At 46.5% G+C, this 14,374-nt stretch overlaps 1 protein-coding gene across 1 annotated transcript in view; it reads left to right on the top strand.

The window, feature by feature from the left end:
- The first annotated feature begins 355 nt into the window (after window positions 1-355).
- The window catches only part of DISP3 (dispatched RND transporter family member 3), a 30,945-nt gene continuing 16,926 nt past the window's right edge, over window positions 356-14,374 (top strand). Inside the window, exons 1-6 of the mRNA XM_089901273.1 lie at window positions 356-1,844; window positions 2,785-3,004; window positions 10,387-10,523; window positions 11,433-11,567; window positions 11,997-12,157; window positions 13,632-13,771. Coding sequence (XP_089757399.1) covers window positions 749-1,844; window positions 2,785-3,004; window positions 10,387-10,523; window positions 11,433-11,567; window positions 11,997-12,157; window positions 13,632-13,771 — 1,889 coding nt within the window. The 5' untranslated portion in view covers window positions 356-748. The remainder of the gene's footprint in view (window positions 1,845-2,784; window positions 3,005-10,386; window positions 10,524-11,432; window positions 11,568-11,996; window positions 12,158-13,631; window positions 13,772-14,374) is intronic.

Here is a 14,374-nt window from a genome sequence, read left to right as displayed (position 1 = left end):
CAGCTGCAGTGTCCCAAAGAGGGGGTGGAGAGCTATTGAGAGTTCTTGAGCAGAACTATGACAGGCATCTAGCCCTGGCAGAGCCGCATGGGCACTGGCTGAGCACATTATAGTCCCCAGAGAGGAGCAAAGAAATCTGCTCAAGTGACAGATAATATACTACACAGGCTGAAAGTGCTTCCACCCTTGACACGCCCCACAGCCATGTGAGGCAGGAATGGCCACCTCTGTTTTACAGATGAAGACTGAGGTTCAGGATGCAAACTAGGGTCTGACTCCGAAGAGCATGCTCTTTCCCTTCTACCCTGATACTTTTGGATGCCTCTACAGTTGCTCGTTAAATAAAAGTGATTGCAGCAAAGTCACACCTCACATTGGCTTTGAGTTCTAAAATCAGAGGATGCAGCAAAAATTGGGAAATCATACATCATCAAAATTCCCCTCGAATATCCCTTACACAGGGAGGAATTTCTCTTCTGTTTGCAACTGGGCTGTGATTCTCCTTTTTCTGTGACCTTGAAAGCCCTGATCTAGTTGGGAGATGTGATGGGCAAATAATAGGATTTTTCTTTCTGTTTTGTACACATGTGGTTGAATTCAGTTAAGTGCCTGCTTGATGCAATTCCATTGTAGTATTTGTCTTGGTTTTGAGTGGGCAGGGTTAACGCTCAGGGTGGGCGACTGCAGCTACAGGGCACCATCCTCTCCTTCTCTGCAGCCTGCTGACCCTCTCCCTCTCCTGTAGGCTATGGACTCGGAGGATGACCCCTTGCTGCAGGATGTGTGGCTAGAGGAGGCGCAGGAAGAGGAGGAGGAAGCAACGGGTGAGGCCTTTAGGAGGGCCCAGAAGCCGGGGCCCCAAGCTGGGGCAGGGGGGCAGTGTTGCTGGCGGCACTGGACCTTGCCCTCCCGGCCCCCAGCGTCAGGCTTCTGGAATACACTGGGCTGGGCCTTCACCAATCCGTGCTGTGCGGGGCTGGTGCTCTTCCTCGGCTGCAGCATCCCCATGGCTCTTTCAGCCTTCATGTTCCTCTACTACCCGCCGCTGGACATTGACATCTCCTACAATGCCTTTGAGATCCGCAACCATGAGGCCTCCCAGCGTTTCGACGCCCTCGCGCTGGCGCTCAAATCCCAGTTTGGGTCCTGGGGGCGCAACCGGCGCGACCTGGCCGACTTCACTTCTGAGACGCTCCAACGCCTCATCACAGAGCAGTTGCAGCAGCTACATCCAGGAAATCGCTCGCGGCCGGCCGCCCGGGCCCCGTACCAGGCCCCTGCCGCGCTGCGGCATGGCTCAGGACTGTGGGACACCTCCACTGCTCAGAAGCCAGCAGCCAATCGGAGCGGGCGTCTTCGGCGAGCGACTCCACCCCTGGGGAGCCTGGCAGCCAACCAGAGTGAAGCCCAGGTGAACCAAGGGCCGGACAGGAATGGGCGGCGCCAACCCAGCGCCCCTCCCCCCACGGCGGCTGCGGCCAATCAGAGCCGTGCCCGCCGCGGCGCCTCGCGTTGGGACTATTCACGCTCCTATGTGAGCGCCAACACCCAGACGCACGCGCACTGGCGCATCGAGCTGATTTTCCTGGCGCGCGGCGACGCAGAGCGCAACATTTTCACGAGTGAGCGGCTGGTCACAATCCACGAGATTGAGCGCAAGATCATGGACCACCCGGGCTTCCGGGAGTTCTGCTGGAAGCCCCATGAAGTGCTGAAAGACCTGCCGCTCGGCTCCTACTCTTACTGCTCCCCGCCCAGCTCGCTCATGACCTACTTCTTCCCCACTGAGAGGGGTGGCAAGATTTACTATGATGGCATGGGCCAGGACCTGGCCGACATCCGGGGTGAGCAGCCCTGGGTGTGGGTGGGGCAGGGCCTGTAGGGACCAGGTCTGAAGGAGGCTGGAGGCGGGGCTTGTAAGGGGTGGAGGCTGAGGGTAGGTGGGGCTTGTAAGGGAAGTGGGTGGTTAATGAGGCTGGGAGCGGGGCTTGGAGGTTAAGGGAAGGCTTGATTCTTGACTCAGTACTTTACAGACTGGTCGGAGGATGGGGTCGGAATTGGCTGTGAGGTGGAGTCAGGCTGGAGCTGAGTGCTGGGCAGGCCTGGGGGCTATCATTGAGGAAGGGCAGGGAGTTGGGGTTGGGTGTAAGATGGGATCTGAGGGAGGCAAGGAAGGAGGTTTGTGTGCACACCTGGATTGAGGGAGACTGGGAGTTATGCTGTGACCAGAGTTAGGCTTGGGGTGGGGCTTGGGCGTGAGGTTGGTTAGAGGGAAGGTGGGGTGTGGTTACAGAGAACTGGGCATCTGGAGAGAGGCTGGGGTTGAAGGAAGATCAAGGTGCATTAGTTTGAAGTACGTTAGGGATGGGACTTGAGAAAGGATGGGGAGGGGCCAGAGGCTGGCTGTGGAGGCGGGGCTTGGGTTTGCCTTTTAAGGGGCACATGGGCGGAGTTCTAAGCAGGTGGAGGTGGGACTGGGATGGGAAGGAGCTACAGGACTGCAGAGACTGAGCCTTGGAATTAGGTGAGGTTCAAACTGAAATGGAGGTGTAAACTTAGTGGGAGCCGCCTGAGCATATCTGGGGGGCTGCTCCCCTTGGACAGCTGTGATTTCTCTAAACCATCCGTTCTATTAGAGACAGTTGGAGGTAGCCCAAGCTGGGACAGTTTTCCATTTCCTCAGAAAGGGGGTGAGGCGTTGAGGAGGGCAGGATGACCCTGATGGAGGGTTGTTGGGAGCTGACCCACTGAGCTCCTTGGACCCCTTGACCTCTGCCCCTGCAGGCTCCCTAGAGCTGGCCATGACTCACCCGGAGTTCTACTGGTATGTGGACGAAGGCCTCTCTGCAGAAAACCTCAAGAGCTCCCTCCTGCGCAGCGAGATCCTCTTTGGAGCACCCCTGCCCAACTACTACTCGGTGGATGATCGCTGGGAGGAGCAGCAGGCTAAGTTTCAGAGCTTTGTGGTCACCTATGTGGCCATGCTGGCCAAGCAGTCCACTAGGTAGGCAGTCCAGCTGCACCCGGTGTGTGCCTGGCCTGTCCTTGTTTGTACCAGGAAAGTGCTGTATTAGCATAGGGAATTGGTTTCCAGGTGGTTCTTTTCCCATAAACCCCAGATCCCCTTACCTGCAACCTTTTCCCTAGGAGATCTTTCTTTTCAGATCAGGGGCGGAGCCAGATACATCCTCATCATCACTCTGACAGATGAAAGGACACTTTTCCTGATCAGTGCTGTTGGTTTAGTGAACATGACAGCTTTGGAGGAACTTCTGCCCTGGAGGTCTTTGGTATTGATTTTCTCCTGAGGTGGTGCTAGAAGGCTTTCTGGAAAGAGTATTGACCAGGGCATAAGGAGTTCCTCTCTGCTTCTACTATCCAGGGAGATAGTGGGCAAGTCACTTCACTTCTCTGGGCCTCTGATACTGGTAAAACAGGGATGATGACTCCTGCTACCCTTCTGCAGTCATTAGGAGGAGACGAACTAAGAGATATGAAAGAGCTTTTGGGCAGTGTGTGCTTTGATCGTCCTCCAGCCCTTGGGATGTGTGTCTGAGAATACAACTGGGCCTCTCGCCACCAGGAAAGACCATTGGATAGCTCATCTGTCAGTCCTGCAGGGCAGTAACTCCAGTGCCTCTTGGTCCTCTGCCCTGACAAGTCATCCCCCAGCACAGGAGGAATGAATCTGACTGAAATACCCTCGTTCCTTTATTGAGCAACTACTGTAATAATCAGAGCTAACATTTATTGAGTGCTTACCGTGTGCCACACACTGTTCTGAGCCCCTTATACACACCATAAGCGTCTTAAGTTATTAGGTTATTATGGGTAACTTGTGGATTTGTTTCTGTGGTCTGTTCTTTCACTTGGTTTTTGGTCATGTGGTCCTGCCTGTGAGTATGCCTGGTAATTTTTACTGAGTGATGAACATTATATATAAAAACATAGAGGTCCAGAGAAAGTTTTTCTTCCAGAGAAAGTTTATCCTTCCCTCCACTAGGCAGATGGAGTTGTGACTGATCACCTTAAATAGCCAGCAGTTACATGAAGTCGAGGCAGGTTTGCAATACTGAAAATTCTCAGCTTACCTCTAGTTTGCCCTTGGTTCTCTAAGATGTTCAACTGAGAGCCTGGAGTATTCTGCAGAGCCCCTTCCCCTGACAGGTTTCAGACCCTAATCTTTGTCTCTCAAAACTGCTAAAAATATCTCTACTCTGGTTTTTCAGAGCCTTTCTGCTTAGCTTTGTAGCCTCATACTCCACACGGCCCCAGTATTTGGCAGAAGTGCTGAGGAAGAAACTGGCTTTATGCTATGCTGGTCTTCAAGTCTCTGCCCAAAGCTCTGCTAGTTTTTCTGACTCCCTGCCTAGATTTTTAGCCTCATGCCTGTGTTCAGAATCAGCAAATACCTCAGGGTAAATGCAGCTGTAGAAGGGAAGCTTACCTTTTGTAGGTTCTTTGCTTTCTGGAGTCTTAGCCCTCTAGTTCTCATTGCTTCAGGAAGTCTCTAATGTCATTAAACAGATGATTTCTCAATTTTATCTGACTTTTTAGTAGTTCTAGGCAAGAATATTGTTCTTGCATGAGCTATTCCTTTCTACTTGAGAGTAAAAGTTTGGGCCCATGTCTTTTTATAGCCAGTGACTAAGACAGGACCTGGAACCTAGAAGGCATTCTATAAAAGCTATACAAATGAATGAATGAATAAACAATTGATTGAACTTTCAGTTTTCTACTCTAATGAAAGATCAATTAATCCATTTAGTTCAACAAAGTAGATAATCCAAAGATCTTTTCTACTTGGTTTTTAAATGTCCTGTTTGGTTTTTTAAACAGCTTTATTGAGGTATAATTGATATACAACCAGTTGCATATACTTAAAGTTTCCAATTTGATTAGTTTTGACCCATGTATACACCATGAAACCTTCACCACAATCAAGATAATGTAGAGACCCGTCACCCCCAGAAGTTTATTCATGTCCCCTTGATAATCACTCCATCCTGCCTCACCTTGCCTTTCCACTGCCACCCCAGGACCACTTTCTGTTTTTTATCACTGTATATTCATTTTCATTTTCTAGAGTTTTATATACATGGCATCATATAGCATGCACACTTTTGATTGCTCTCTTTCACTCAGCCTAATTATTTTGAATTGTATCCATGTTGTTGCATGTGTAGATGGTTTATTCCTTTTAAATGCTGAGTAGTATCCATTGTGTGGAGATGCCATCTTTTGTTCATCCACTCAGCTGTTTATGGGTATTTGGGTTGTTTCCAGGTTTGGCTGTTGCAGATAGAGCTGCTATGAACAAGCCTTTGTGTGAACAAGTGCTTTCATATGTCTTAGATAAATACCTAGGAGTGAAATGACTAGATCATATGGTAGGGGGGTGTTTAACTTTTTAAGAAACTGTCAAGCTGTTTTCCAGATTGGTTGTACCATTTTGCATTCCCACCCAGTGTATAAGAACTCCAGTTCCTCCACAACCTCTCTAACACTTGGTATGGTCGGTGTAAAAAATTTTAGCCATTCTACTAGGTGTGTGATGATATATCATTGCAATTTGAATTTGAATTTCCCTAATTACCAGTGATGTTCACATGCTTATTTGACATCCATTTATCTTCACTGGTGACTATTTAGATCTTTTGATCCCTTTAAAACTGGTTTTACATTTAGATCTGTGATATTCCATTTTTAATTAATCTTTGTATATGGTGCGAGGCATACACTATAAACACTTTGTATGTATTGTAACGTGCCAATATTTATTTATTATTGTTATATGACTATCCAGTTGTTCCAGCATCATTTGTTGAAAAGATCATTCTTTCTTCACTGAATTGCCTTTGCATCTTGGACAAAAATCTTTTGTCCGTATATATGTGAGTCTGTTTCTGGATGCTCTGCTCTGTTCCATACTTTTTATTTGCACACCAGTATTACACTGTCTTGATTCTGGTGGCTTTATACCATGTCTTGTCCAAGTGTTAGTCTTCCAGCTTTGTTGTTCTTTTTCAAAGTTGTTTTAGTTATTCTAGGTCCTTTGCATTTCCCTATGAATTTTAGAATCAGCTTGTCCATTTCTCCAAATAAAAGTCTGCTGGGATCTTGATTATGATTATGTCAAATACACAGATCAGTTTGAGGGGAACTGACATCTTAACAATATTAGTCTTATGACTAATGAATGTGGTGTATATGATGTCTTTTGTCAGATTTATCCCTATTTCATATTCTTATGCTATTGTAAATGGTATTTTTTTTAAATTTCATTTGACAGTTGTTAGTTGCTAGCATATAGAAATATAATTGACTTTGGGTCCTGCAACCTTGCTAAGCTCCCTTATAAGTTCTAGAAGATTTTTGGTAGATTACATTTGATTTTCTACATAGTTAATTATGTCTTTTGCTAATAAAGACAGTTTTACTTCTTGCTTTCCAATTTGGATGCCTTTTATTTCTTTCTCTTGCCTGAATGCACTGGCTAGAACATCCAGTACAATGTTGAATAAGTGATGAGAATGGAGAACCCTGTATTATCCCTGACCGAATTATGTAGGCTTTTTGTACATGTCCTTTGTCAGGTTAAGGAAGTTCCCTTCTATTCCTAATTTGTTGGTGTCTTTTTTTTTTTAATCAGTAAGGAATATTCAGTTTTCTCAAATGTTTTTTCTGCATCTAGAGAGAGATCATACAGTATTTCTTTTTTAGTTTAATATGGTGAATTACATTGATTGAGTTTTTAATTTTAAGCCATCCTTGCATTCTTAGGGTAAATCCCCCTTGGTCATGATCTAGTATCCTTTTTATATAGTGTTAGATTCTATTTGTATTCTTTGTTCATTGGTATATGTTCATGACGGATACTAGGCTGTAGTTTTCTTGTAATAGCTCTGTTTGATTTTGGTATCAAAATGTTTTACAGAATGAGGTGGAAAGTATTCTCCTCTCTTCAGCTGTCTGGAGATTTTGTATAGAACTGGTATTATTCTTCCTTAAACGTTTGATAGAATTCACCAATGAAACTGTCTGGATCTGGAGTTTTCTTTATGGGAAGGTTTTAACTACAAATTCAATTCTTAAGTACACATATAGGGCTATTAAAGTTATTGCTATATTCTTGCACAAGCTTTGGTAGTATATTTCATGAAATTTGTCCATTTCATTGAAATTGTCAAATTAACTTGTCAAATGACATTTCATTAAAATGTCAAAGTGATTCATAATATTCCCTTATTATCTTTGAATATTTATAAAAACTGTAGTGATGTCCCTTCTTTCATGTGTGTTTTATCTCCTTTTTTCATGATCAGTCTGGCTAGAAGTTTATCAATCTTATTGATCTTCTCAAAGAACTAGCTTTTGGTTTCATTGATTTTTCTTTAGTATCTTTCTGTTTGTTTATTTATATATTTATATATTTATGCTCTGATCTTCATTATTTCCTTTCTTACACCTACTTTATATATAATTTCCTCTTGTTCTTTCTTGCAGTAGAAGCTGAGGTCATTGATTTGAAAGCTTTCTCCTTTTCTAATATGGGTGTTTATTGCTATAGAATTACCTTTGAGCATTGTTTTAGCTCATCTCACACTTTTTGACATATGCTTTCATTTTCATTCAATTCAGAATACTTTCAATTTTCCCTTTTGATCTCTTCTTTGACCCTTGTATTATTTAAAAATGTGTTAGTCTCCAAATATTTATGAATTTCCCAGATAGTGTTTTGTTGCTCATTTTGAATTTAATTCTATCATGGTCAGAGAACATGCTTTGTATGACTTAAGTTATTCTAAATTTATTGAGTTTTGTTTTATGGCCCAGAGTATGGTCTGTCTTGCTAAATGTTCCCTGTGCACTTGAAAAGAATGTATATTTTGCTGTTGTTCGGTGGGGTATTCTATAAATGTCAATTAAGTCAAGTTGGTTGATTATGTTGTTCAAGTCTTCTATATCCTTACTGATCTTCTGTCTAATTGTTCTAGCAATCGTTGAGAAAAGGGGTTTTGAAATGTTCAACTATAATTGCAGGTTTGTCTATTTCTTTTTTCATTTCTATCAGTTTTTGCTTCATGTATTTTAAAGCTCTGTTGTTAGGTCCAAAGCATGTAGTATTGTTGTATTCTTTTAATGAACTGAGCCCTTTATCATTTTTAAATTACTTTCTTTATCCCTAGTAATACTCTTTGCTCTGAAATTGATTTCATTTGTTGTTAATGTAACCACTCCAGCTTTCTTTTGATTCATGTCAGCGTGGTATATTTTTTTCTGCACTTTTGTTTTTAACCATTTGTGTCTATATTTAAAGTGAGTTTCTTGTAGGCAGCTGGGTCTTGATTTTTTTAAATCTAATCTGAGTGTCTCTGCCTTTTAATTGGGGTGTTTAGACCATTTACAGTTAATGCATTGTTAATATGGTTAGACCTAAGACTATTTTATTTTATTCTCTTTGTCCCATATATTCTCATTTCCCTTTTTCCTCTCTTCTGCCTTCTTTTAGACTGAGAATTTTTTATTATTCCATTTTATTTCCTTTGTTGTTTTTTTAGCTCTAAATATTTAGTTTAGTGGTTGCTTTAAGGTTTATAGTATACATCCTTGAATTATCAGTGTATCTTCAAATGATGTTAAACCACTTCATGTATAGTGTATACTATATATGAATAGTATACCACCATTTCCTTCTTCCTGGCCTTTATGCTATTGTTGTCATATATTTTATTTTCATATATGTTATAAACCCCATGCCACATTATTATTATTTCTGTTTAAACAGTCAGTTATCTTTTAAAAAGATTTACATAAGAATAAGAAAATTTTGTACATTTATTCACGTTGTTACCATTTCCAGTCCTTTTTATTCCTTTGTGTAGATGTATATTTCCATCTGTAATCATTTTCCTTCTGCCTGAAGGACTTCCTTTAACATCTCTTGTAGTGCTGGTGTACTGGAGATGAATTCTTTCAGCTTTTTAAAAAATTTATTTATTTTTGGCTGCGTTGGGTCTTAGTTGCTGTGTGCGAGCTTTGTCTAGTTGTGGCAAGTGAGGGCTATTCTTCGTTGCGGTGCGCAGGCTTCTCATTGCGGTGGCTTCTCTTGTGGCAGAGCACAGGCTCTAGGTGTGCAGGCTTCAGTAGTTGTGGCATGCAGGCTCAGTAGTTGTGGCTTCCGGACTCTAGAGTGCAGGCTCAGTAGTTGTGGCTCCCGGGCTCTAGAGTGCAGGCTCAGTAGTTGTGGCGCACGGGCTTAGTTGCTCCACGGCATGTGGGATCTTCCAGGACCAGGGCCCGAACCTGTGTCCCCTGCATCGACAGGCAGATTCTTAGCCACTGGACCACCAGGGAAGCCCCCTTTCAGCTTTTGTATACTGAAAAAGTCTTTATTTTGCCTTTGTTTTTGAAATACATTTTTCAAGATATAGAATTCTGGGTATAGAATTCTGGGTTGACTTTTTCCCCAGTTGGTAAAGGACCTTGCTCCATCGTCTTCTCACTTGCATTGCTTCTGAAGAGAAATCTGCTGTTATCCTTACTTTTGTTCCTCTGTGTGGAATGCATCTTTTTCCTCAGGCTGCTTTTAAGATTTTGTCTTGGTCACTGATTTTGAGCAATTTGATTATGATGTGCAATGTTGTTGTTTTATTCATGGTTTTGGGGGGCTTGGGGTCCATTGCTTGAGCCTCTTGAATCAGTGGGTTTATAGTTTTCATCAAGTTTGGAAAACTTTCAGCCCCTTTTGAGAAGTCACTAAGCCATATATTAGGCTGCAGTGAAGCCTGGAAACTCTCTCAAGCCAGTAAGTCAGGGTAAGCATAGGGTCCATTTTGTTTCTCACCTCTCAGAGATCACCATTCTTTGTTATCTCATGTCTCATGTATTTTCTTATGGTTTTCACCAGTTTCACTGGGAAGGTAAATCTAGATTTCACCTTGTTACTCCATCTTGGCCAGAAGCAGATCTCACTCCTGTTTGTATTTTAAAACCCAACTTGACTGGCTCGGTGAAGTTTTTCTTATTAAGAACAACTGCTGTTAAATGCACACTAGCGGTGTAAAACAGTATCTGGAAGCTGGTTTGAATTTAGAATTTTGCTGTGGATAATTGAGAATTGGAAGGTGATGTAGAATTTGGCCATAATTGATTATTATTTGTGTAGAGCAGTGGCCTCAACCTCACTGATAATTCAGTCCCACCCCAGACATTCCGATTTCATTTGTCTAGAGTATGGCCTGGACATCAGGAGTTTTGGAAGTCCCCCAGGTGATCATAATGTACAGCCAAGGTAAAGAGACACTGGTGAGGTGGATGGCTCCCAGACCTCCTCTATCTCTGATCCACTCCGTCTTTCCTCTCTCTGTGTCCTCCCTCCTTCAGCAAAGTGCAGGTTCTGTATGGGGGGACGGACCTCTTTGATTACGAGGTTCGCAGAACCTTCAACAATGACATGCTCCTGGCCTTCATCAGTAGCAGCTGCATCGCCGCCCTCGTCTACATTCTCACCTCCTGCTCAGGTAGGGTTTCTTCAAAAGCCCCGCGTGGAGCCAGCCCCTTCTCTTCTACCAGTGTGCTTCTCTCTGGACAAAGCCTTCCTGCTCAGGAGTGCCAGAAATGGTCTTGAATCCACTATGTCAGAACTGGTGGGGGGAGGGGTGCTCAGACATCACCTTCTAACCCCAGGCAGGTAGACTGAGGTTCAGAGGCAGGTTGGGCCATGCCCAAGGGCCCCCATCCCCATGACCTCCCACAGTTGAACCTTTTTCCCTTTGACCATCTTTTTCTTGCCGATAAACTTGCTGATAAGTTTTGGGGAGTCTGGAGTATCGGACACCTTATGAATTATTCTGTAGCCTGTTCTATAGTCCCAGTCAGCTGCCCTTAGTCCCCCAGTTTACTTTTCCACCACCATCTCCCCATATACCCTAGCTGCTTCTTTCTGCATATACAGTAGGTACTCTCGGTTGCTCAAGTGAATGAGAGATTGGTCATACCTTCAAAAATGGAAAAGACATTCATTCATCCATGTAACAGATATTAACTGGGCACCAACTATGTGCCAGATGCTCTAAGGCGCCAGGGATCCAGACACATGGTGAACATCACAGACACACTTCCTACCCCCATGGAACCTCTAGTCTACTGGGGTGACAGATGTAAATATATAATAATTCCCCACTAGCACTTGAGACAAGTTCTGCAAAGATGAACCTACTCAAAAATGGCTTCATTTGCCCCTCAGGCCTCCTGCCCAGCCCCTTCTCTGGGTGCAGAAAACTGTGCTGGGCTCAGATGGGGTGGTAGAGGTACTCCCTGGGGTTGGGGGTGTGTGAGGCAGGACCCAGCAGGGGCCAGGGACACTGAAGAGGTGCGTTCCTCTGGGTCCACCCACTCTATCCGTCCCCTGTGCCTCTTGCCCTACCCAGTGTTCCTGTCCTTCTTCGGAATTGCCAGCATCGGCCTCAGCTGCCTGGTGGCACTCTTCCTGTACCATGTGGTCTTTGGTATCCAGTACCTGGGCATCCTCAATGGGGTGGCTGCCTTCGTGATAGTGGGCATTGGTGAGTTGCCTCTGTTGCCATGGTAATGGGCCTTGGGAACTTGGGAACTCTGTCCCCAAAAGGGCCTTCTTCCAGGAGGCAAAGCCTGGCTTCCTTGGGGGCTCCAAAAAGTCCCCTTCCAGACCTCGGAGCCTTGGAATTGGGGTGGTGGGTGGGTAGAATATGAGTGGTGGGTGATCCTTGGCATATGATAGGTGGAGCCCCCACGGGGTGGAAGGAATGGGTAGCTCTTCTGGGTGGAGGTTAAGAATGGTGGGAAAGGTGGGAAGGGGGCTGAGGTTTGGAGGAAAGGGCCTGGTGCTGGTGGGGATGGGGGTGAGGAGCAAGGAGCATGGAGGGTGGGGCTTGGGTTCCTGGCCCAGGCTGGGTCTGACCGTGTACACAGCAGAGTGATCCTGAGCCCTGCTGGCCCGGGGCTCCCTCCCACAGGCGTGGACGACGTCTTTGTATTCATCAACACCTACCGCCAGGCCACCCACCTGGAAGACCCGCAGCTGCGGATGATCCATACCATCCAGACGGCGGGCAAGGCCACCTTCTTCACCTCCCTGACCACGGCTGCCGCCTATGCAGCTAACGTCTTCTCCCAGGTGGGAGCCCGCCCTCCCCCCCCGACCTGACCTCCCCGTCCCTCCCGTGCACACCTGGCCCCTGGTCTCTGCTCTTCCTACCCGCCCCTTCTCTTGGGGCCACGCAGCCTCTGCCTCAAGGCTCCTGCCATGTCCCTAGAGTCCATTCTTTTCTCATTTTTAAAAAAAATTTTAATGGAGTATAGTTGATTTAGAGTGTTGTGTTAGTTGCTGGTGTACAGCAAAGTGAATCAGTTATACATTTACTTATATCCACTCTTTTTCAGATTCTCTTCCCATATAGGCCATTACAGAATATTGAGTAGAGTTCCCTGTGCTCTACAGTGGGTTCTTATTAGTTATCTATTTTATATATAGTAGTGTGTATACGTCAATCCCAATCTCCCAATTTACCCCTCCCCCGCTTAGAGTCCATTTTTGCCACTAGTCGTCATTACCAGAACTTAACAAATGGGAGAATTATAATAATACAAATAGTGTTTCTTACTGATGCTCGTTAATGATAATCCAACCTCTGTCCTGAAGGGCGTTTGGCGGTTTCCAGAGGCCCCCGGCTGGTAAGTGGTGAGCCTGCCCATGTCTCCTGACCGGGGTCCAGGGCCCTCTCCACCCACTGGCTTCACGCCACATGGTCACGCCTCACACTCACTTTTCTCTCGCTGACCCCACGCTCCTTCACGTCTGAGTTGGGCTCAGGAGAAGGATCTTAGGCCAGGTCCTTGGTGCCAACAGAGCCTAGAGGACAGTGAGCCTGCCTGAATCTGAGAGGTTTTATGACCTGGGCTGAGGATCCTGTCTAGAAACCACTAGGTGCTTTGGGATTCTCCAGGCCTTCCTAGAGAACCACATCCAGAAAACAGGCAGAGCTGGGTTCACATCCCACCTCTGCCATTTTCTGGCTGTGTGGCCTTCAGCAGGTTGTTTAACCTCTCTGAGCCTCACTTTCCTCATGTGTGGATCATCAGGGTCTGACATGAGATGATTGTGAAAGTGTTTCACAAACAGTGAAGGCCTGTCTGCTTGTGGGCTACAGTTTCCTTCTGACTGCCACACCCTGTGCAGGTCCCTGTGACCCTGCGCAGGGAGCACACCCAGCCTCCCTATTCCCATCACAGCAGCTTTCCCTCCCTTCCCCCTCGCTGACACGTGGCCCGCTCCAACAGGGCACGTCTTCCTCTGTCCTTCATGTAATAACAGTTATGGAGCGCTTGCTCTGTGCTGAGCACTGTTCCGGGCAGAGGGCTGCAGTGTGGACCAGAGGTGGGACTCTTCCTCCCCTGCCCTGCCCCTGGCACCAGCCCGGCCCTCTGACCACCTCCTAGGCCAGTGCCTCTGTTCCAGCAGCCCCGGCCTCCTCATCCTGCCTCAGTCTGAGGGTGGTCGGGGGTCCTGAGTGCCTCGCTGCAGAGTCCCCAGGCTCCCTGGGCTCCAGGCCTGGTAGTCCCACATCCCTCCTCTACTTCCCCATTGCCAGATCCCGGCCGTCCACGACTTTGGCCTGTTCATGTCTCTCATCGTGTCCTGCTGCTGGCTGGCTGTGCTCTTCACCATGCCTGCTGCCCTGGGCATCTGGAGCCTTTATATGGCACCGCTGGAGAGTGCCTGCCAGACCAGGTGAGCCAGGCAGGGGGGCGTGTCCTCCTCTCACAGAATATCCATAGCAGGCCCTTGGGGGGCCATTCAGCACACCCCCCTATCTCCCAAGAGCCTCGTGATTCACCATTGAGCACCTTCTGTATGCCCAGTCCTATGCTGGGCTCTACTGGGGGAGCAGAGGAAGAAGAGAATCCTGTCCAGTAGTTACATCTGACCACCTACTATGTGCCAGGAAGTGGGCAATGAGCTTTCGTACGAGATCTTACTGCCACCCTCCCCAAGGACCCTGGCAGCTGGGTCCTCTTATTTCACCCATTTTATAGACAAGGAAACAGGCTTGGAGCAGTTGGGCAACTTTCTCAAGGTTACCCATTTAATAGGCAGTGGAGCTGAGATTCAGATCACATAATCTGACTCCGGGTCCATGCTCTTGGCCGCCACGTTAAACGTCCTCAAGGTCCTCACCTTGGGAGAGCAGCAATATTTAGGTGCAGTGAGTGGCGTGCAGAGGTGAAGGGATCAGCCCGGAGCCGCTGCTGAAGGTCTAGGGGTTGGGGGTCTCGTGGGCCAGGTGGTCAGTGGCGGTGGGGGGGGGGGCAGTGGCGGAGACAGTGACCAAAT

This window comes from Delphinapterus leucas, chromosome 1 (genome assembly GCF_059928025.1).
Source record: "Delphinapterus leucas isolate spDelLeu-1000000601 "Yukka" chromosome 1, BTC_Dleu_Yukka2, whole genome shotgun sequence".
In the NCBI taxonomy this organism is placed as follows: Eukaryota; Metazoa; Chordata; class Mammalia; order Artiodactyla; family Monodontidae; genus Delphinapterus; species Delphinapterus leucas.
Note: the sequence above shows the minus strand (reverse complement) of the source record. Positions and strands in the feature narration are given on the sequence as shown.